At 44.1% G+C, this 20,868-nt stretch overlaps 2 protein-coding genes across 9 annotated transcripts in view; one reads left to right on the forward strand and one right to left on the reverse strand.

The window, feature by feature from the left end:
• Positions 1–10,021, reverse strand: part of FAM122B (family with sequence similarity 122B) — a 27,098-nt gene extending 17,077 nt beyond the window's left edge. For 2 of the 6 annotated variants that reach the window (XM_011948733.1, XM_011948732.1), the window contains exons 1-8: positions 9,910–10,013; positions 8,871–9,118; positions 6,598–6,676; positions 1,688–1,744; positions 1,326–1,369; positions 1,188–1,242; positions 833–934; positions 126–187 (exon numbers count right to left, since the gene is read on the reverse strand). In XM_011948733.1, the coding sequence (XP_011804123.1) occupies positions 126–187; positions 833–934; positions 1,188–1,242; positions 1,326–1,369; positions 1,688–1,744; positions 6,598–6,676; positions 8,871–8,968 (497 nt within the window). In that variant the 5' untranslated portion in view covers positions 8,969–9,118; positions 9,910–10,013. Of the gene's footprint in view, positions 1–125; positions 188–832; positions 935–1,187; positions 1,243–1,325; positions 1,370–1,687; positions 1,745–6,597; positions 6,677–6,820; positions 6,849–8,870 lie in introns of those variants that run through there. The other 4 variants (XM_011948737.1, XM_011948739.1, XM_011948734.1 and 1 more) reach the window with 4 other exon arrangements.
• FAM122C (family with sequence similarity 122C) overlaps positions 9,581–20,868 on the forward strand; it is a 63,190-nt gene continuing 51,902 nt past the window's right edge. For 2 of the 3 annotated variants that reach the window (XM_011948730.1, XM_011948731.1), the window contains exon 1: positions 19,994–20,569. In XM_011948730.1, the coding sequence (XP_011804120.1) occupies positions 20,460–20,569 (110 nt within the window). In that variant the 5' untranslated portion in view covers positions 19,994–20,459. Of the gene's footprint in view, positions 9,654–16,963; positions 17,111–19,993; positions 20,570–20,868 lie in introns of those variants that run through there. The other variant, XM_011948729.1, reaches the window with a different exon arrangement.

Genomic DNA, 20,868 nt, shown 5'->3' on the forward strand with positions numbered 1-20,868 from the left:
GCCAGGATGGTCTCGATCTCCTGACCTCGTGATCCACCCGTCTCGGCCTCCCAAAGTGCTGGGATTACAGGCTTGAGCCACCGCGCCCGGCACTTCAACCACATTTAAAATTCAAGTTTGCTTACCTTGAAAATCGTCTTGGACTGGGAACTGGACTTGGTGGCAACCCACTGCTGCTCACAAACATCTGTAAGAATGGTGAAAAACATTACTAGAAAAGAACATATTCAATATTAAAATAGTTCTAGCACTCCAGTTTTCTTTCTTACTTTTTTTTTTTTTTCTTAGAGACAGGGTCTCTCTTTTGCTCAAGCTGGAGTGCAGGGATGCAATCATAGCTTACTGCAGCCTCAAACTCCTGGGCTCAAGCCATCTTCCTGCCCCACCTTCTTGATGAGCTAGGACTATAGGTGTGCACCACCATGCCCGACTAATTTTTTTGTATCTTTTTTTTTTTTTTTTAATGTAGAGATGGGGTCTCACCATGTTGCCCAGGCTGCTCTCGACCTCCTGAGTTCAAGTGATCCTCCCGCCTTGGCCTCCCAAAGAGTTGGAATTACAGGTACGAGCCACCATACCAGACCCACAGCCATTTTCAAAAGGTTCTTTTCAAAATGACAGAAACCATTTCCTTAGAATTGCTTGGCTGTCTGTGTGTCTCATAACTAAATTACATATATATATATATGTATATTTTCCAAATTACTGCCATAGATTTTCATTGATTTTCCTTCAAGGCATTGGGTACTTTAAAAGTGGTGTGATTTGTGTGTGTTTTAGAGTAAACAGCTCAGTTTGTGAAATAGACTTAATATCCTGTCAATTATCCTACCTTTCCAAATCCCCTGGTGGGTGAAGGTGCTGGAGAAACTGGAGTGAAGTCAATTCTCTTAGGAGAATATAATTTCTCCGGCTTGTCAAAATCACTGTCACTCTGTAAACATAAAGTGTCATCTCCTCATAATAAATTCAGCACATCACAGCTCTTATTTACTACTATAACACACCCAGATTTTCCAAAGAGAAAGGTACAGACTCTAATATTCTGTTGGAAAAGCAGAGATCAAAAAACAAGTATCAATTTGGAAGTAGAAGGGGACAGAAGCTCGCGAAAAAATTAATGAAGCCAGTGAACAACATAAAAGTTTCTAGAAAATGAAAACCAAACAGAAATGAGCAAACTTTACCAGGCTCAAGCTCTCATCCCATGATTGGCTTATCTGCATTGCCGTTTGCATTTCCCTAAAACAAACAAAGGGAAGGGCCATCAGTGTTTACAAACAAGACAGTTATTAGGCTAGGCCCTGCTCTTGCAAAGCACTAACCTTTCATGTGCAGTTTCTCTGTTCATCATATCCAGGCCTTCTTCCTGTAAAGACAAACATATGTGCTAAAAAGGTAGGATCACTGACAAAATATTAACTCTTCCACACACTGTAATTTTTATCCACAAAGTTCTCGGCTTCAAATAAAATAAAAAGACTTTTCTACCTCATTGACATAATCACAGTAGAGTAGAATATTCATGCCGCTTGTATACTTTATCTGCACACTCCAGAAGAATTATAATCTGTCTCCAACTAACCAGAGTTGCATCCCAACTCATTTTAATATCTAAATCTTTAAAATAAAAATAAAAATGTAAAATCCAAAAAATTTCCAATCTGAGCTAGTAAGTAAAATTTACCCTTTTGATCTGATGCAGTCTGCTACTAGGAATACGATTAGGTGAGGATGACAGCAACTGGAAAGAAAAAGTAAACATTTACTATTTTCCGAATCACAAAGCAGCAGTCTGCTGTCAGTACTGGTGTACAACCTCTTCCAAGGTAAGTTTTCATATTCTTCTTCGAAATTTAGCTCTTTAGATCACTGAACATTAATGCACTAGAGGCAGTATATTTAGTCTTCAAAAAGTACACCAGGTGTCCAACCTCAAAGCACCATCTGTTGCTAGACAGACACTGACTTCAGCACTTTTCCCAAATGAATGTGAAGCTACGTAAATTTAGAGAAATAAAGACTATGGGCCTTAGACATATCCATTATCCCACTTATCTAAAATAGAGAACTACATGAGAAGGGAAAGGAAAAAAAAAAACACCGCTATTAATTTTTATTACCAATGCAGCAATGGGGGAAGACAGGCTAATAAGTCTAGTACATAGTATTTTGTCTATGATTGATGTTTTTCAAAAACACTTTAAAACTGCAATAAGGAGGCTTTGCTTTCACGATCCAAATCCATTCTAAAATCTCATCACATGCTATCACTACAAATCTTACTAGTTAACAAAAAACAATTTGGGGCTGGGCCCGATGATGGCTCACGCCTGTAATCCCAGCACTTTGTAATCCACCGCCGAGGCGGGCAGATCACGAGGTCAGGAGATCGAAACCATCCTGGCTAACACAGTGAAACCCTGTCTCTACTAAAAATACAAAAAATTAGCCGGGTGTGGTGGCGGGCGCCTGTAGACCCAGCTACTCGGGAAGCTGAGGCAGGAGAATGGCGTGAACCTGGGAGGCGGAGCTTGCAGTGAGCCGAGATCGCACCACTGCACTCCTGCCTGGGTGACAGAGTGAGACTCCGTCTCAAAAAAAAAAAAAAAAGAAAAAACAATTTGGAAAGACAAGGTGTATCTTTAAAATAACTGATGCTTTCCCTTAGATCATCATTTTTTAAATAACACAAAGCAGAAACGATTTGGAGGACAAATTATGTTCCTTCACAATAATTACAAGCTGGTCACAAACTGTAAGACACAATTCATATCAACAGGTCTTAGAGAGTTCTAGTGGTCGTAATATAAACAACTACTGGCCGGGCGCGGTGGCTTACACCTGTAATCCCAGCACTTTGGGAGGCTGAGGCAGGCAGATCACGAGGTCAGGAAATCGAGACCATCCTGGCTAACACGGTGAAACCCCATCTCTACTAAAAACACACAAAATTAGCCGGGCGTGGTGGTGGGCGCAAGTAGTCCCAGCTACTCGGGAGGCTGAGGCAGGAGAATGGCGTGAAAAGGGGGAGGGGAGGAGCTTGCAGTGAGCCGAGATCTCATCACTGCACTCCAGCCTGGGAGACAGAGCAAGACTCCATCTCAAAAAAAAACCAAAAAAAACAAAAAAACAAAAAAACAAAAACTACTACTATTTATTCTATAACAAACTACAAATGAACTTGTAATACTATAAAACCAAATAACAATCACCCTGTTTAAGAGGCCCCGCGCTATTAAAACTTTTTTGAATACTAATGCAGTGAGCAGTATAAAATAGTAATAAAATGCTCTAAGTTTCTTTTTATATTTTTTTGAGACAGAGTTTCACTCTTGTTGCCAGGCTGGAGTGCAATGGCATGATCTCTGCTCGCCACAAGCTCCACGCCGCAAGCTCCACCCCCCGGGTTCACGCCATTCTCCTGCCTCAGCCTCCCGAGTAGCTGGGACTACAGGCACACACCACCACGCGCAGCTAATTTTTACAACCATTAAGGGAGACTAGAGCATAAGATAAATGTATGTTAGTACAGACAGGGTTTCACCATATTAGCTAGGATGATCTCGATCTTCTGACCTCGTGATCCGCCCCGCCTTGGCCCCTCAAAGTGGCTTACAGGTGTGAGCCACTGTGCCCGGCCACTGGCGAACTCTTAATAAGATCATTCAGAAAACACTAAGCTACAAGGTGAGCAAATACAGCAGGAAGACTCTCCAACAGGAGACTGCGGAAGAGAGCACACATGTGTCAGTTAGGGAAACCCAAGAAACTGAAGAAGCAGTGAAACGATCAGGAAAGCTGACATGAGGATGGCCAAAAACTAACTGGGGAGAAAGTCAGAAATTTACATGCTATATTTACATAATACACAACTTGACAATTTTAGACAAAACCGGAAAGTAGACCAGAAAGAAGAACAGAGCAAAGCTGTGTGTAGTACTAGAAACAACAGGGCAATGTATCAGCTAAAAAAAAACACACACACACACACAAAGAGCCAGAACTCCAAGGAGGTGCTGGCTGATGGGGTTAAATAAAGAGCTCAAAGGGGACAAGAAATGAGGCCCCTGACATTGGCACTTAAGTGGGCACTGGTAACTTTTGCAAGAACAGTTTTTTAGTGGAGTTGTGGTAGAAGCAGCATGATTACAAACTGGCCAGAAACGAGGAGACAAGGAATTAGAGACAGTGGAGTGTAGATTATGCTTTGAAAGAGCTTGGAGAGGGGAAGGAAAAGGGAAGGAGAGACCTACGAAAAAGAAAACAGTTTGTTTTCCCCCATCAGATGCATGAGTCTGGAGAAGGTGGAAAGAAGAGAGCTCGTGAGGAATAGGGAAAAGATACAAGACAGAGAGGAGATGATAGACCAAGCAAAGCAACAGGAGAGTCAAAAGCATATGAACCATCGGGGAGAAATGCCATATGTGAAGCTAAAGACATTTCAAGGCAAAGAAAGCTGACATTTACACAAGATAGGTGTCTGTCTTCTTTGTAAAGTAAGAAGGGTCATCTGCTCAAAGTAAAAAGTGGTGACACTGGAAGCAGACAGAATCTTTTTAAAAAGTGAGAATACTGCTTTGAAGAATATCATGGGGCCAGAGGCACCTTAAATCCAATTATGTCCCAAAGAATTCATCTTCTTCCCCTTCAAACTACCAATCATCTCAATTTCTCTACTCCTACTAAAGGCAGCGCCAATCCCCAGTCACCAACACACAAAATTTCCATCACTTGGGGTCTTCCTTCTCTTAGTCCTTATATCTAATCAGCTGGTGAACCATGAAGATCCTACATCTGCATATCCAGTCCATTTCATTTGTCAACACCTTACTCATCACAGGTTACCATGGGACACAGATAAATGTATTAAGATTTATAGCACATCCTGTGATAGAGTATATATAGTGTAATTAATATTATGATAGTTGTGGAAGCCTGCCCAGAGGAGATATAAGGATTAAACTGAGTTTTGGAAGACCAAAATGCCAGAAATGAGAGGGGCAGGAATGAAAAGATGCATCAGGATCAACAAAGAGCAGTGAGTCACCATGGCCCTTTCAGAAAACTAGGTATTTCAGTGAGAGATGAACCTAGACCACTGTTGATAAGAATCTTCTCATCTTACAAAAGAGGTAAGTGAAGTGTAGAGAGGCAAATTCACTTTCCCTTCTTTGCTATGCTACTGTTATCAGGAGCATGGCTGTATAACATGTATAAACATTTTTCATATATCCAGCAAAAATAAGTAATATTTTCCAGTATCCTCAGAGAAGAAGGTGAAATGAATCAAGCCTCCAGATAGCTAACATTTCCCCCGTAAGTATTTTCAGTCATTTCAGTTGGAAATCTTTCTAAAATGTATTCTAGTTTTCCCTTTCTTAAACAAATTATACCAAACAGAATGGCACTGGGAGATCTCTGTTCTAATCCCAGTTCTAACACTTACTAATTGTGCGATTCTGAGCAAGTCACTTCTAACTTCTTGAGTTTTAGCTGCTGCTTCTTTTAATTGGGAAAAATATCTTTGCCCTCCCTATTTCATAGGGGTTGTTATGACAATTAAATATGTGAAAGTACTTTGTAATGGGTAAAATACTATACAAGTGTAGGTATTACTAGAATTTATGAATAAGTTAATGACCCAGGTATCCTTAAGAACATGAATTACTATATGATTCTACACCAGTGACATGCTTGGGGTGTACTAACAGGCTCTTAGCCCTTATACTAATTAGCCACAAACAACTTTTTAAAAAATGTCTGTTTTTCAGTTTTTCCCTCTCCTCCCTTGCTAGCAGCTATTAGTATACTTTTAACCAAAATGCATCCCTTCTAATTTGCTGCTTCTCACACACTATTGGATTGGAAGCTTATTATAATTGTGCATACATTTTAGATGATTCAGAGGTCAGAGGCTCTCCTATAAATAAACCGATGAACTTCTGTGCACAGACTATGGAAATCTAGTTCTGCCATTTAGGGATCTGTCTTCTTTCATCTTAGATGTCTTCCAGAGAATTGAAGCTGCTGGATAAGTGAGTTTCACATGTGAACTGCTACCATATAAAAAACCTCATCATAATTTATCCCAATGTGACCAACTAATAAAGCAATCCCTGACAGCTCTGGCTACAGAGATCAGTCACAATCAGTAACTCTTCAGAGAATATAAATACAAGCATTTTAAAGGAGTCTTCATTTTGGAAAACCAGCATTGTTTAACAGGTAAGTGTCAGAAACAAACACTCTGCTACCTTTAAGTGATTTGTGCATCCTAGGACAAATGAAGACCACTCTTTTCAGGTATAATTAGAAGTTAATCCTGACTTACCTCACAAGCCTGATGCAAGTAGTGACAAATAATAATGAACAATTTTAAAAAATACAAAGTCCCACAGCAAAGAAAAATTTTTAACCTTGTATCCTTTTTGTACCAAAAGCTGAATGGTCACAGCATAAGCAGTAAACAAGATAGGTAAAATCAACCTTTTCTTTCTTAAACTGTTGTGCATAGCACATCATTTTAAGAAAGACCTCCATTTCAAAGTATTTTCCCCAATCTAAATCACTTCAGATACTTACTTCTATACTTACCAGGCTGTGACGGCTCATAATCGTTGTACTATTCCTCCGAGTTCTAAGTGTGTAAGGTTGAAAAACCTGTGAAAGGTCACTGAAAGAAACAAAAACAAACAAAAAACCAAAATTAGTAATTTTTCTAATGGAAGATCTCTTTCAAATATATTAACATCAGTTCTCTAGTTAACAACGAAATCTTCCATGGCTCCTCATTTCATACAGAGAATGAACTGCTCACCGTCCTCTCTGCAGAGCTTCCCAAGTGGTGTGCTATGGATTACAGGTTTGCAGAGATACTGATCTCAGTGGTCGGGGGCAGCTGGGAGAAGTGGTGCAGGCGGAGCTCCAGACTGGTTGACTCTAGCTGCTTCTGGTCAGAGCTACGCCCCCAAACCGGTTACCACCAGACCTGAGCAGCCTCATCTGTTTACCCCAGAGAACCAATGAGTACTGCTTTCTGTGTTTGCCATGATGCGAAAAGGGGCGAGGAGCATTGTTCTACAATACGAGGTGGATCAAGACATCTCCCCCTTTACCCTAAACATGTGTTCTACCTTTGAACTCTGCTGTTGGATGGAATAAACGTAGCAGAGATTGTTGCCCCTTCTGCCTCAAATGCTCTCCCTCCTGCCACCATCTATTAAAATCCTTCCTCTCCTTCTACATCCATCTTGAATGCCATACCCTTCAGTGAAGGCATGGCACAAACCTCTCTTCAATCCACAAACGGAATGCAATCACTCTCTCCTTTGAACCCAAAGAGTACACTGGGAGATGAGATGCTTCTTGAGACACCTACTTTGTCTCTTAATAAAGAGAGATGTGGATGTGTCTTAAACCCACTGGTAGAGAGGTGTTTTATTCATGTTTTATAATATCCCTGCAGTGCCTAGCAGAGGGCGACGCCACGATAAGGATGAGAATTCCAGAAGGATTTTTCAGAAATGAACTGCACTGGGCTTTCAGGGCCCACTGAGATCACCTAATTCAGCTCTCTCAGTTTTCAAATGAGAAAACAGACTCAGAAAGGTTAAATGACTCATTCGTGATCATAGCTAGTTAGTGAAAACTGGGACCAGGCCTGGTCTCCTCGCCCCTTCTTGTGTCACATCATGCTATGTTACTTAAATCATGATTCAAAAAACAGTATGTTTTTGCTACAATAGTCTAAATGCAGGTCAATAGAATTGCTGAAGTCCCTAGCAATTGCTTGCTTACGAGATTTCAAGACAATCAGAACAAGACCAGTTTATTGTTATAGTAACCAAAATAAATTCAGGGGCAAGGACAGCAACAGGAAAGCAAAAAGTCACTCCTACATTCCCTCAGTTTCAAAATTATATTTAATAAATGAAAAAGTCAACCTGCTTTTTCCCCAAAATATGGATGTTATAATCAGTTCAACAGCAAGGATTATCTCTTTCTTTGCCTTCACTGTGCTTGATTAATATGTTTTTGGCTAATTGTACTCTCATCTCCTTTTTTGGACTAATGCCATTTCTACAGGGTCTCGCAAATTGGCTCTCTACCTAACATGAATTGTCTCCTTATAAAAGTGAAATACAATAGGCTCAGGAGGTGAACCAACCTAACCTTCACTATTACAAGATGCTACCTTAAAATAGACCCTCGACGACTTATTCACATGAAAACACAAGACCTTACCACTGAAATTGAAGAGTCGATTCTCTCAATCGTTTTCTAAAACCTGCCTTTTCACTGACCCTAAGCTACAGACTACCCTTCTTTTTTATTCACTGCAATGCATTTCAGGCAGTTTTGGAACCTGAAAACCTTAGAGCAAATCCAAATCACGTACTATGATGTGAACATACCACTTAATTACAAGTTATTAGATAAAGTGTGATTTATTAAAGTAAACCTCTGTTAATACCGGGATTCCTAAACTAAGCTTAGAAATAACAGCTCTGAGAGACAGGTGTCAAGTTGCACATCTAGTTCCAGGGGCTTAGATCTGACATTCCCCGGTGTAAGTTAGTCGGGCAAGTAACCTGTCAGAAGAGCCAGAAGCTTTCTGCAGTTCCTTTTACAGTGGGACAACATGGCCCCAGGTAGAGGGGGAGCCGTTTCCTCCACACTGCCCAAAGTTGGAGATTAAACTTTCACTCCACCTTGGGACCCAAGTCACTATCAAGCAAACGAGTCGCCACCCCCTGGGGTTGAAGAGCCCAAATGAGCTCAAACGTGCACTTTAAGGAAGGAAGATTGCTCGCACGGGGGCAAGGAGCCCCTGAACCCTGTACTCCATCCTCCCCAACCCTGCTCACCTGAGCCCATGGATTAGGGGAGCGCTGCTGGATCTCCTCAGGGTTCCCCCATAAGATGTGTCAGGCTCAAGGTCCAGCTCCATTTTCTCCTGAGCCATGTCAGACTTGCAGGCAGGCACAGCGGGCAGTGCTCAGCTCCTGGTGCTTAGCTATGGACTCCCAAGACTCTCACTGCAGGACTGAGCTGCTGGGGACTGGCAGCTGGGGGCGGGGGCTAAGGGGCGGAGGCTTGGGGACGGGGGCGGGGGCTGGGGGCGGAGAAAAGTAGGAGAGGAGGAGGGAAGGAGGATGATGATGAGGAAGGGAGGATGATGAGGAAGGGAGGATGATGGTGAGGCAGGGGAGGAGGATGCAGAGGTAGTGGTGGAAGGCGACAGAATGAAGGAAAAGGATGCAGGAAAGAAGAGGGATGGAGGGAAAACAAGGATGGAGGGAGGAGGGAAGAGGGAGGGAAAAGGATAGATGGAAAAGCAGGAGGACAGAGAGGATAAGAGGAGGAGGGCAGAGGGTGAAAAGGGAGAGGAAGAGGGCGGGGGAGGGAGGGGAAGGGAGATGGCAGAGGGGAGGGAGGAGGACAGAGGGTAAGGGAAAAGAGGAGCGCAGGGGCGGGAAAGGAGGAGGTGGTCTGGGGAAGAGGAGAGAGGAGGGAGAAGAGGAGGGGGAGGAAACTAGGCAGCGGCGGAACTCATGCTGCTATCTTTCCGGCTGAGGACCACAAGCGGGGCCGGGCTACAGATGCTGCGGCTGCCCGGGCAGCGCTAGCACCGAGGACCTGACAGTCGGGTAGGACCCGGCCGGGCGGCCTTGGTGACTCCAGCTCCCCATGCTCGGGGACCCGGTCCAGCCCCCCATGCTCCAGGACCTGGTCCCGGAGGCTCCTCAGCCCTGGGATCGGTGCTTCTCCCCTCCCTGCCCCCCTCCCGCCTCGAGGACAGGTTGGGGGTTCGGCCTCTCAGCCGCCGCCGCGGTGCCTCCTCTTCCTCTCTTGGGTTCTAATGGTCTGGGGGAACACGTTGGGGCCAAGACCAAAATCTACAACCTGCAGTCTCTTCCGCCTCCCACGCTTCAGAAGCGGGAACCTCCGCGGGGCCAGTTCTTCCGCGTCCGGACACCCATCGGGTCCTGCGCACGCGTCCAGCGGCCACTCCAATGGGCCCGCGGGCACGGAGCGTGCGTGGGAGCCCCGCCTCGAAATCCGCCTCCAAAGGGGAGGAGCGTTTCCAGGGGGCCCGGCGCCTTCCTCGATGGCATTGGCCTGGGGACCCTGGCGCCCAATTTTGAAAAGAACCAATAGTTGGGAAATGCTGGAGCATCGGCTTTCAGGAGGAGTTTGGGCCAATATTCATGGGAAACAGAGAAAAACATGGGATTTCCACGTTATTTCACTCCTAATTTGTACGCTCCGACCTCTGTGATCCCCACTCATGCCTTAAATCCTTCGATTTTGTTGGTCTTTGTCTGTAGGGGCTGATTTCTTTTTCAGATCATCCATTTGGATGCACTAGACAAAAGAGAAGTGGGAAAACAAACGCAATGGGTAAAAATAAAGCGAATATCATGACAGTTCGTATAGCTAATGAGAAACTCAGTTCCACTTTGCAAGCATCTTTAGATTCAACGAAACTAGGAAAAGTCCGAAGAACAGGTAGCAAGCAGAACCAAATGTTTTCTCTTACTAAGAATTACAGAGTCCCGAACAATCATGACTCAGCGTGTGTGAGATCTGGATTTTTTTTTTTTTTTAAACAGAGTCTCGCCCTGTCGCCCAGGCTGGAGGGCAGTGGCGCGATCTTGGCTCACTGCAACCTCTGCCTCCCCGCCCGGGTTCAAGCGATTCTCCTGCCTCAGCCTCCTGAATAGCTGGAATTACAAGCGCCCGCCACCACGCCTGGCTAATTTTTTTGTATTTTTAGTAGAGACAGGGTTTTGCCATGTTGGCTAGGCTGGTCTCGAACTCCTGGCCTCAGGTGATCCACCCGTCTCGGCCTCCCAAAGTGCTGGGATTACAGGCACGAGCCACCACGCCCGGCCGAGATTTGGATTTTTTATTCAACAAACACCTACATAACACTTGTTATGTACTAGGCACTATTCTAAGAGTTTTAGAAATATTAACTCTCGTGGGTGTGACTGGCCAGTGGTGCAGGTGCTAAAGAAATTTACGGAGACAGTCATAGGTAACGAAAGGCAGATTTGTTAGAGAAGATGTGAAAATACATTGCAAGGATGCAATGGGCAGCACTACAGAGGAGGAGCTGTCTGCAAAGAAGCAGGGACTGGAGGGAAGTTTTATAGGGTCATGCTGGCGGGGGGGTAAGTGCAGAAAGAGGTCATGCTGCTGGGGTCAGTGTGTGGAAGGTGTGCCCTCTGGTTGTTTGTGCTCATTGTTCTTCCCCACCTGGGGCCCACCTGGCCCCTTTCTCATTGTTGCTTACTTCTCAGGACTCTGCATCCCACCGCGGTAACACCCCTCAGAACAATGACAAATCTTTGGAATTGGGGGTGAGGTCTCATCTTCCTACTGCTTCCTGCTGACCAGGGGTATAGAGTTGACCCTACCTATGGTTGTTGGTCTGTCAGGAGACCCTGTGGGTCATTGTCCCAGACTGTGGGACCTAGGATATTGAATCTTGCTGGAGGAAGGGACTCATCACAGAGTGGGAGTATGTCAAGGCAAAACTGGTGACCAGCTGAATCCAGGGGAGACTCATAAAGGTAGCAGGCATCATTGGGGAGAGACTGATATCCCATTCACAGCATTACTTGAAAGTGAAACTGCTGAATTCTAGAAGATAAAAGTTTGTTTCTTAAGCCAGTTACTGAAAAGGCAAACAAACAAAAAACCCCACAACCATTTGTAGTGTGACTGTTTTTCCTTATTGGAAGCCCACTTAGATAGCCTGGAAGTTAAACTCAAAGAAAAAGTGTTTAAATATAATTAGACACAAGAAGAGTGTATTCAGGGTTATGAGTAGAGTAGGTGAACACATGACTCTTAGGAAAAGTGTGAAAAGGTTTTTTTTTTAATTACATTGAGAATTTAGACTTTTGTTGTTGTTGTTGTTATTTTTTCTTTTTTTTTTTAGACATATTTTTTAAAAGGGTACAGAATTAAGCTATATTAGAGGAAAACATTGCTTCTTTTTTTATATTTTCAAGATGAAACATTTTAGCATTAGGCCATAATAACAGAATTGGAGGAAAAAGTTACAGGAGCTGACAAAAAATGAAGGAGAGAGTTATTATCTTTGGCATTCTCCGGGGAGAAAAAGCTGAAAGCAGCAGGGCACAGCAAAAGTTGAACTGAGATATTATTCTACGAAGCTTTAACTTCTTACAATTATATTAAGAGCAGATTAATATCTTAAGAAAATCTTGTTTTTAACATAGGGGACTGATGTTAGGCTATCCTAAATTATTCCCTTTCAATTATAACCAACTTAAACACATACAAAATTCCTTTCATAACTTCTCCTTTGTAAACCTTCTCACGACTTACACAGACTATTTATGACATGGACTTTCTGACTTGGACATCAGGGCTTTCTGACTTGTCCTAAACACCCCTTTCTTAAACAACAGGTCATTTGACTTTAGGACAAAAGTTTGTCATAAAAGATCCTTTCTTGGCTGGGTGCAATGGCTCATGCCTGTAATCCCAGCAGTTTGGGAGGCCAAGGCAGGCAGATGACTTGAGGTCAGGAGTTCAAGACCAGCCTGGCCAACATAACATGGTGAAACCCTGTCTCTACTAAAAATACAGAAATTAGCCGGGTGTGGTGGTTGGCACCTGTAATCCCAGCTACTCCGGAAGCTGAGGCAGGAGAATCACTTGAAGCCGGGAGGCAGAGGTTGCAGTGAGCCGAGATTGCACCACTGCACTCCAGCCTGGGCAGACTTGGTGTCAAAAACAAAAAACAAAATCCTTTCTCATATAAAATTTTTATTTAAAACCTTCCTTACCGGCCGGACGCAGTGACTCATGCCTGTAATCCCAGCACTTTGGGAGGCCGAGGTGGGCGGGCCACGAGGTCAGGAGTTCGAGACCAGCCTGGTCAACATGGTGAAACCCTGTCTATACTAAAAATACAAAAAAATTAGCTGGGCATGGTGGCAGGTGCCTGTAGTCCCAGCTACTCGGGGGGCTGAGGCAGGAGCATCGCTTGAACCCAGGAGGCAGAGGCGGAGGTTGCAGTGAGTTGAGATCATGCCACGGCACTCCAGCCTGGGCAACAGAGCAAGACTCCATCTCAAAAAAAAAAAAAAAAAAAAAAAAGCCGGGCATGGTGGCATGCGCCTGTAATCCCAGCTACTCTGGTGGCTGAGGTGGGAGAATTGTTTGAACCTGGGAGGCGGAGGTTGCAGTGAGAGATCACGCCACTGCACTCAGCCTGGGCAACAGAGTCAATATTTCTGGTTTTGGAACCTTTTACTAAAGGTAACATCCTATGTGAAATTAAGAAGCGTTGGCTGGGCGTGGTGGCTCACGCCTGTAATCCCAGCACTTTGGGAGGCCGAGGCGGGCAGATCACGAGTTCAAGAGATCAAGACCATCCTGGCCAACATGGTGAAACCCCGTCTCTACTAAAAATGCAAAACTTAGCAGGGCGTGGTGGTGCTCGCCTGTAGTCCCAGCTACTCAGGAGGCTGAGGCAGGAGAATCGCTTGAACCTGGGAGGCGGAGGTTGTAGTGAGCCAAGATCACACCACTATACTCCAGCCTGGCGACAGAGCGAGACTCCGTCTCAAAAAATAAAAAAGAAGCCTTAACTGAGGGGATGATTTAAACATGAGGTGTCTCCAAAGAGATGGCAAGCAATTTATAAGATCTAGAACTGCTCCAAAGGTAACTCAGAGAAAAGAAAATTTCAAGACAGGAAATCAGAAGCTGTCCATGGAGGGAAAAATAATCAATACATGGCAAAAGTACCACAAGTATTAAACCACAAAGGAGTGACTTTCAAATCCAGGAATTGAACCCAGGCGCCATTGTGATAGGGCAAAGCCTTAGCAACTGACCTACAGCACAAGGTGACTACTGTTGTTTTACCACGAGTTTAGAGCATTTTCAAGCTTGCAAAAAGTTTTGACTGCTCAAGAGAATTTTCTAAGACTAGCTATGTTATTATTATGCATCCTTTTTTTAATTTAACCATTTTCTTTTCATGGTGTTCTCAATTCCAATAGTGACTCAATCTAAATAAAAGCCTGTTAAAGTCCAGATAGTAATTTTCCAGGTTTTTACCACATAAGCAAAAGGTATTTCCAGAAAGGGGTAGAGGAGGCATCTCCATGGCAGGCAGCTTTTTAAATCAAAAGGGAAGTTTATGATTTTACTTGCCTCCTCCAGAGTTGCCCTTGGCTTTATTTCATTGATGACTCATTTTTGATCTGGAAGCTAGCCAAAGCAGAAAGCCCCCCCCTTCAGTTTAAGGCCTGATGATCATCAAGGGTTGGGATTATGTCCCAGGGGCCCTTTGGCCCTCCAGGGCAGTCCCATTTCCAGTGGCCGAGCTTGTGGCAGAGGGGGCAAGCCATGCAAGGGTTTTTCGTCATTCATCCCATAGGACCAGTTTGCCTTCCAGTGGCGTGGGCTTCTGCACTGATGGCAGTTATCTGGAGGAGTATCGTTAGGGTAACCTGGAATGGAGGCTAGGGACTTGCAAAGCAGCCAACAGTTGAGCCTGCTTCTTGTCCCTGCGTTCTTCTTTCTCCTTAGCCCTGTCCTTATCCTGCTCTTGGTTATAAAAGACTGGGGAGACTAATTTGAGGTTTTCTGCATAGAGGCCATGCTGTATTACAAAAGAAAATTCGACATTAAAAATTTTTTTTTTATTAATCTCAGGGTTACATTTGTGTCAACGTTTTGGGATGCAACCCAGAGGTTAGTCTGACAGAATAGAGGAAGTCTGTCCCACGGTGGGACTGGAAAACGATGAACTGCTGGGGGCTAATGTCTGCTGCGGACATGAAGCACACTCCTCACCGCAAACCGCACCCCCGCCGCCCTCCCGGGAAGAGGACTCAACTCACATCTGCTGAGGGATTCCAGTGCACTTTTCTTTTCTTTCTTTCTTTCTTTTTTTTTTCTTCTTTGAGACGCAGTCTCGCTTTGTCACCCAGGCTGGAGTGCAGTGGTGGGATCTTGGCTCACTGCAACCTCCGCCTCCCAGGTTCAAGCAATTCTCCTGTCTTAGCCTCCCAAGTAGCTGGGATTACAGGCATGCACCACTACGTCCGGCTAATTTTTTGTATTTTTAGTAGAGACGGGGTTTCCTCATGTTGGCCAAGCTGGTCTTGAACTCCTGACCTCAGGTGATCCTCCCACCTCAGCCTCCCAAAATGCTGGGATTACAAGCATGAGCCACTGAGCCTGTCCTCGAGTGCACTTTCTAAAAGGGCATCCCACCTATTGGAAAGGACATCTCAGCGCTGGGGCCTTACGCTGGATGGTTAGCCCAGGTACGAGGAAAAAGGGTAAAGGAAGAACTCAGCCTGGTCCCATCCCAGGAGAGAGGACCAGAATGGGGAGACTCACTGCTCTGAGGCTGCTTGCGATCACCTAATTTGGGAACGTCCAGAGCAGGAGGTCTGGCTGTTTCTGCAGGACTATTTCGAGTAAGAAAGAGGGGCTCTGAGCTCCCCAAAACATATGTGTCAATTGCACCACAAAGGGATTGTAGACCTTTTCACCAGAAGTGATAGGAGAGGGCCTTCTTCCCTTCTGGGCAAGGCAGCCAAACCTGTTCACACCCGCTGGCCTTCAGGCCACACCAGGAAATGGCCCTGACCAGTTGCCATCAATTGCCAGAGGGATACTAGAATTTGTCCGCTGGAAGACTGAAAAGTAAAGCAAATTCTGAACTCTCATGGGATCGTGGGGCAGCAGTCTGATGTCTTTCCACCGGGACCTCCTGGTTCCCTGAGGAGCAGCCCTAGCCAGGGACTTTAAATTATCTCAGGGTTTTGACGCTGTCCAACGAGAGGTTGGAATTGGAGGAATGGAAGAGAGTAGGGGAGAAGCCCATACGGGCCACCAAAATGTTGCACGTGCAACTGGCCAGTGGCGCAGGTGGTAAAGGAATTTGCCAAGACAGTCATAGGTAAAGAAAGGCAGATTTATTAGAGAAGTCATGAAAAATATGTTGCAAGGAGGCAAAGGGCAGCACTGCAGAGGAGGAGCTATCTGCAAAGAGGCAGGGGCTGGAGGGAGCTGGAGGGGGCTGCATGTGGAAACAAGTCATGCTGCTGGGGTCACATGTGGAAGGAGGTCCTTGTTGTGCCCTAGGTCTCTCAGAGCAATGTTTCATTGTTCTTCCCCACCTGGGGCCCTTTTCTCATTGTTTCTTACTTATCTTATCAGGACTCCACAAACTCTTAATCCTCACCACTTGAATGGCCCTGGGGAAGAGAAGGCCATTGCATTGAAATGTAATAGTTATGAAATTGCTTTCAAAATTCAGCCAGAAATAATAATTTTGCCTGCCTTTTTTCAATTATCCCATACTAAACTTGCCAAGGCCAATCGTCATTTTATTCCTCACTGTTTATGCTTTCTGCCTGCAGTATGAGGGATTTGTAAGTACTTTTAGATGGTTTCCTTTAAATTGCCTGTATTTTTCTCCCAGCTAGATTAGAAACAACAACCTCTGTTTTTGAGCAACTTAGGTATCTCTTTTTATCTCAAGGTCTCAGCAACCCTTTAGGCCAGCGCCACCTCCTACTCCCTGCTCAAAAGAAATTATAATACATTCTTTTGTTCACAATAGCTACTAAACAATCATTTGTTGAGGGCGCACATGCACTGACCCCAGGAGCTTAACAATTTAGGAGAACAAGAGGAGAAGAATGCTACTTTGGCCGTCATTTCTAGGTTTTATTCACATCATTCTCGCCTGCTAGTTTTTTTTTTTTTTTACCTTTCATGTAAATCTTTTGGGAAGGTTTGGGGTGTTTGTGGTTTGTAGATTTGAGTTCAACTTGTATTTGACTTGCTTTTGTGGTAACTAAAGGTTGCAACGTAGCTTCAAGGTTGCCATGACAACTGGCAAAATAAAGGGCTGATTATCATGTTTGTTGCTTCCCTTTTATAGGTGAGGGCCTGGGACACACGGCAGCAGACTGGGATATGCAAAGAGAAGAGTAGCCTAATTGTCAAGTCTAGATCTAACAAAAACAGTGTCCCAAGATCATGGCATATTTCCCTGAAACTGGAAGAACTGATCAAGAAACACAGCTAGGTTGGTATAATAATGTGTGGGTAGAAATGGGGATAAGTGAAAACAATTTCTTTAATGTTGTGTTTGCCATTGTAGCATATAGAATTCTTGCTGTTTTTGTATTACTTGTTCCTTTTGATATTCCAATTTGTGTATGTACTATGAGTCCTATTTATATCTTTACAGGTTTGGGGTTCCTGACATGTAGCTGGTCTTTAGTAAAAGAGAGCTCTTTCTCTTTGATAATAGCTGTAAACTTACTACCATCTCATATATTTAGTTATTTCATATTACTAACTCCTTTTCTTAGAAACATAATCCATTAGTCACTCTTTTCTTGTCATTTTATTATACCTGTTTTCTTAGTGTTGTACTTATTTAAAAATTAGATACTTGTAAGGCTTAGGCAGGATGAAATTTTGTCTATTTATTCAAAATATACGTATGAAATCTTATTACCTGCCAAGAATACTAGCAAACGTTGAAAATTAAAATGAACAGAATGGAGGTAAGATTCCCTTGTTCACTGGCCTGCTTCATATTTTTCTGTTATTCAGGCAATTTGTTTTTTGACTCTGTTCTGTCTTTAATCACTGCTTCTGCATTCACCCTGAATTTACTCAGCTTTAACCACCATCTTTTATAAACTTTCAGGTACCCTGGGAATTTTAACAGTGGCTTTTAGGACATCTTGATACTAGCCTGAATTCTGCTGCTATCTAATTATGTGCCATTAATCTCTTTGGAATTTTATCCAACTGTAAAACAGAAATGATTTACCTACTTTACAAGATAACTATGAAAGATAGGCTATTTAAACCTGCATTTATTCATAAAATAGTTTCATAAGTATTTATCAAGTGCTTATGAGTACAGAAATTGTGTCCAGGCAGATATTCTGAGGCACCTCATTTTTTTTTTTTTTACTTAAACAGAAGGGCAGAGGAATCTTGGCTTTGCCACTTAGTAGTTGTAACTTGAGTAATGCCTCTGGGCTTTGGTTTCCTCCTGTGAAAAATGGGCATTGTGATGGTGCCTACCTCAAAGAATTATTGTAAACTTTAAATGCAATCACCTATTTAAAGTGATTAGGGCAGTACCTGGCACATAGTAAGTGCCCAAGAAATGGTAGCTATTATTAATCTGTCTTATATCAGGAATGGGGACTCCACATCATCTTCATGTCTGGGATTTAAGTAATCTGATTCTGCCTAATATAATCAAGTTTGTCTTATTCTATTCCCAGAATGAACAAAGAATACATATTTATTATCTTACATGTCATAACTTGTCACAAACTATCTCAAGACTGTCCCATTATTTTAAGTTCACCACTGGTTAGCTGAGCAGGGTTAATGATTGAACCAATCCAGATAAGTATGTAAAAACATTTTGTAGGCCAGGTGCAGAGGCTCACACCTGTAATCCCAGCACTTTGGGAGGCCGAGGCGGGTGGATCACCTGAGGTCGGGAGTTCGAGACCAGCCTGACCAACATGGAGAAACCCCATCTCTACTAAAAATACAAAATTAGCTGGGAGTGGTGGCACGTGCCTGTAATCCCAGCTACTCTGGAGGCTGAGGCAGGAGAATAGCTTGAACCCGGGAGGCGGAGGTTGTGATGAGCTAAGATTGCACCATTGCACTCCAACCTGGGCAAGAAGAGCAAAACTCTGTCTCAAAAAAAAAAAAAATTGTTATCTATAAAGTGTTATGACTATTTTAATTAACAACTCCCATTTCACTAGGTTTATTTGCCTTCTCAGCCGGTCCTCTATATGGTTACTAAAATGTGTGGTTTTACAAAGTTATTAGCATGGAGTTAAGATTTTAGTACTTAGTGTGGCTCATTAAGTGATGGTTAAAATTTCTAAAAGAGCAGTTCTTAAAATGATATGAGCCATGGCAGCATTCTTAGAATGTATGTAGCTTCTAATACTACCTGAAATGAAAACACTGATTTGCATAGATACTAAATTCTGAGATATTTGTTTTTTAAAAAGCCTCACTGCTTTAACTCAAATCTTTGTAAATTAGCTGAGGTCTTTTTTATATGAACAGCTGTGAGGAGCCAGATTATATATAAAGTAAAAACACACACCGAGGCAGGTGCGGTGGCTCAAGCCTGTAATCCCAGCACTTTGGGAGGACGAGGTGGGTGGATCACCTTCGGTCCAGGAGTTCGAGACCAGCCTGGCCCACATGGTGAAACCCCATCTCTACTAAAATACAAAAATTAGCCAGGCGTGGTGGCGAGCACCTGTAATCCCAGCTACTTGGGAGGCTGAGGCAGGAGAATCGCTTGAACCTGGGAGGTGGAGGTTGCAGTGAGCCGAGATCACGGCCACTGCACTCCAGCCTGAGCAACAAGAGCGAAATTCCATCTCAAAAAAACAAAACAAAACAAAAAAAAACTGTACAATTATGGTTTAAAATAGAAAGAAAGAAACCACACTGAAAACAGTAATTCGTTTGCCAAATGAACTCAGTTAGGTTAGCACCTTAGCAAGACCCTTTGGGAACAAGTGACCTCTAAGTACTTCGATAGCAGTATCTTTTTTTTTTCTTTTCAGACTTTTGCTTTTCTAAAATTACAAAGGTGTAGTGTGTCTGCTGTTACAGGATGGAAAAATGCATCATAGGAGGTTGGAAGCTTGTTGGCCTCAGTCATAAAGGAATAAGAAAACTGAGAATTAGGCATAGGGCAGAAAGGACCTCACCCCTCCCAACGCTTTCATTTCTAAATAATGCTTAAGGAAACCATGCCAGGGTTTGTAAAAGAGTAGAGGCACAACCACGGGGAGTGAGCATTGGGGAAAGAGGAAGGAGGGCAGGACGTGGGGATAAAGCGGCTTCTTAACTGCGCCTGCGCCCCTGGCAAAGCTGACAGAAGAGCGTGAAGTGACGTCATTGCCTGCGTCACACTACACGTGGTCTGACTGGAATCGTATCGCAGGCTCTGAGGGGCGGGACCCAACTTATGGTCAAAGGCGGCAGATTGTAGTTTTTGTTTTGGCCGAAAAGGCTTACCATGAGTTGCCAGGGCTGAGAGAGACGGAGAAGGATTCGCGGCGGTGACAGATTAAATTCCCCAGTTACATTATAGACTTGGAGGTGGGGGATCTTCTCATCGTTAGAGGCCCCGATCGTGGGAGATGGGCGGTTCGGAGCCAGTCCTGCCTAACTTTGTGTTCACTGATGTTAGGGATGCTAGGGCTGCAACGGTGGGCACCCCTACTCGTCTAAAAGCTTTCTCCTCTCTTCTCTTTTTCTCCTTTGCCTCTCTCCTTACATCACCTGCCCACTAAGTCGACTTGTCCTTGTGTGAACGGCAGCCGGAAAGCCTTGAGAACTTACTCCTCGACCCGGACATGGCACGGGAGAAAATGGAACTAGGTTTCGAGTCGCTGCCGAGTTCCGCTACCGCAGACAGCAACATTCCGAGAAGAGTCAACAGTGCCCCTTTGATCAATGGACTTGGGTGAGCCAGGTTGAGATACTGAAGGAGGCAAGCGGGTGGGGAGGAGGTGTTCGGGAAAGTGCTTTCCTATAGAATTCCCGTCCCTTTTTTTGTTGAGGTTCTGCAGGTATCTCCCTTGTTCCTGGTGTCCTGAGATCCCACCCTCAACCTTGGGTGGGGGTAGTGGGACGGGCTGACCTGAGGGAGAGCGCGCACCCACCCTGAGGGTGACAAACATCTGAATCTGAACATCCTCCCCTGATAGTCCACCCGGACCCGAAAGCAGCAGCCAATTGGTGTGGAGCACGGCTTTTTTCTAA

This window comes from Colobus angolensis, unplaced genomic scaffold (genome assembly GCF_000951035.1).
Source record: "Colobus angolensis palliatus isolate OR3802 unplaced genomic scaffold, Cang.pa_1.0 Scaffold283, whole genome shotgun sequence".
Taxonomy (NCBI): Eukaryota; Metazoa; Chordata; class Mammalia; order Primates; family Cercopithecidae; genus Colobus; species Colobus angolensis.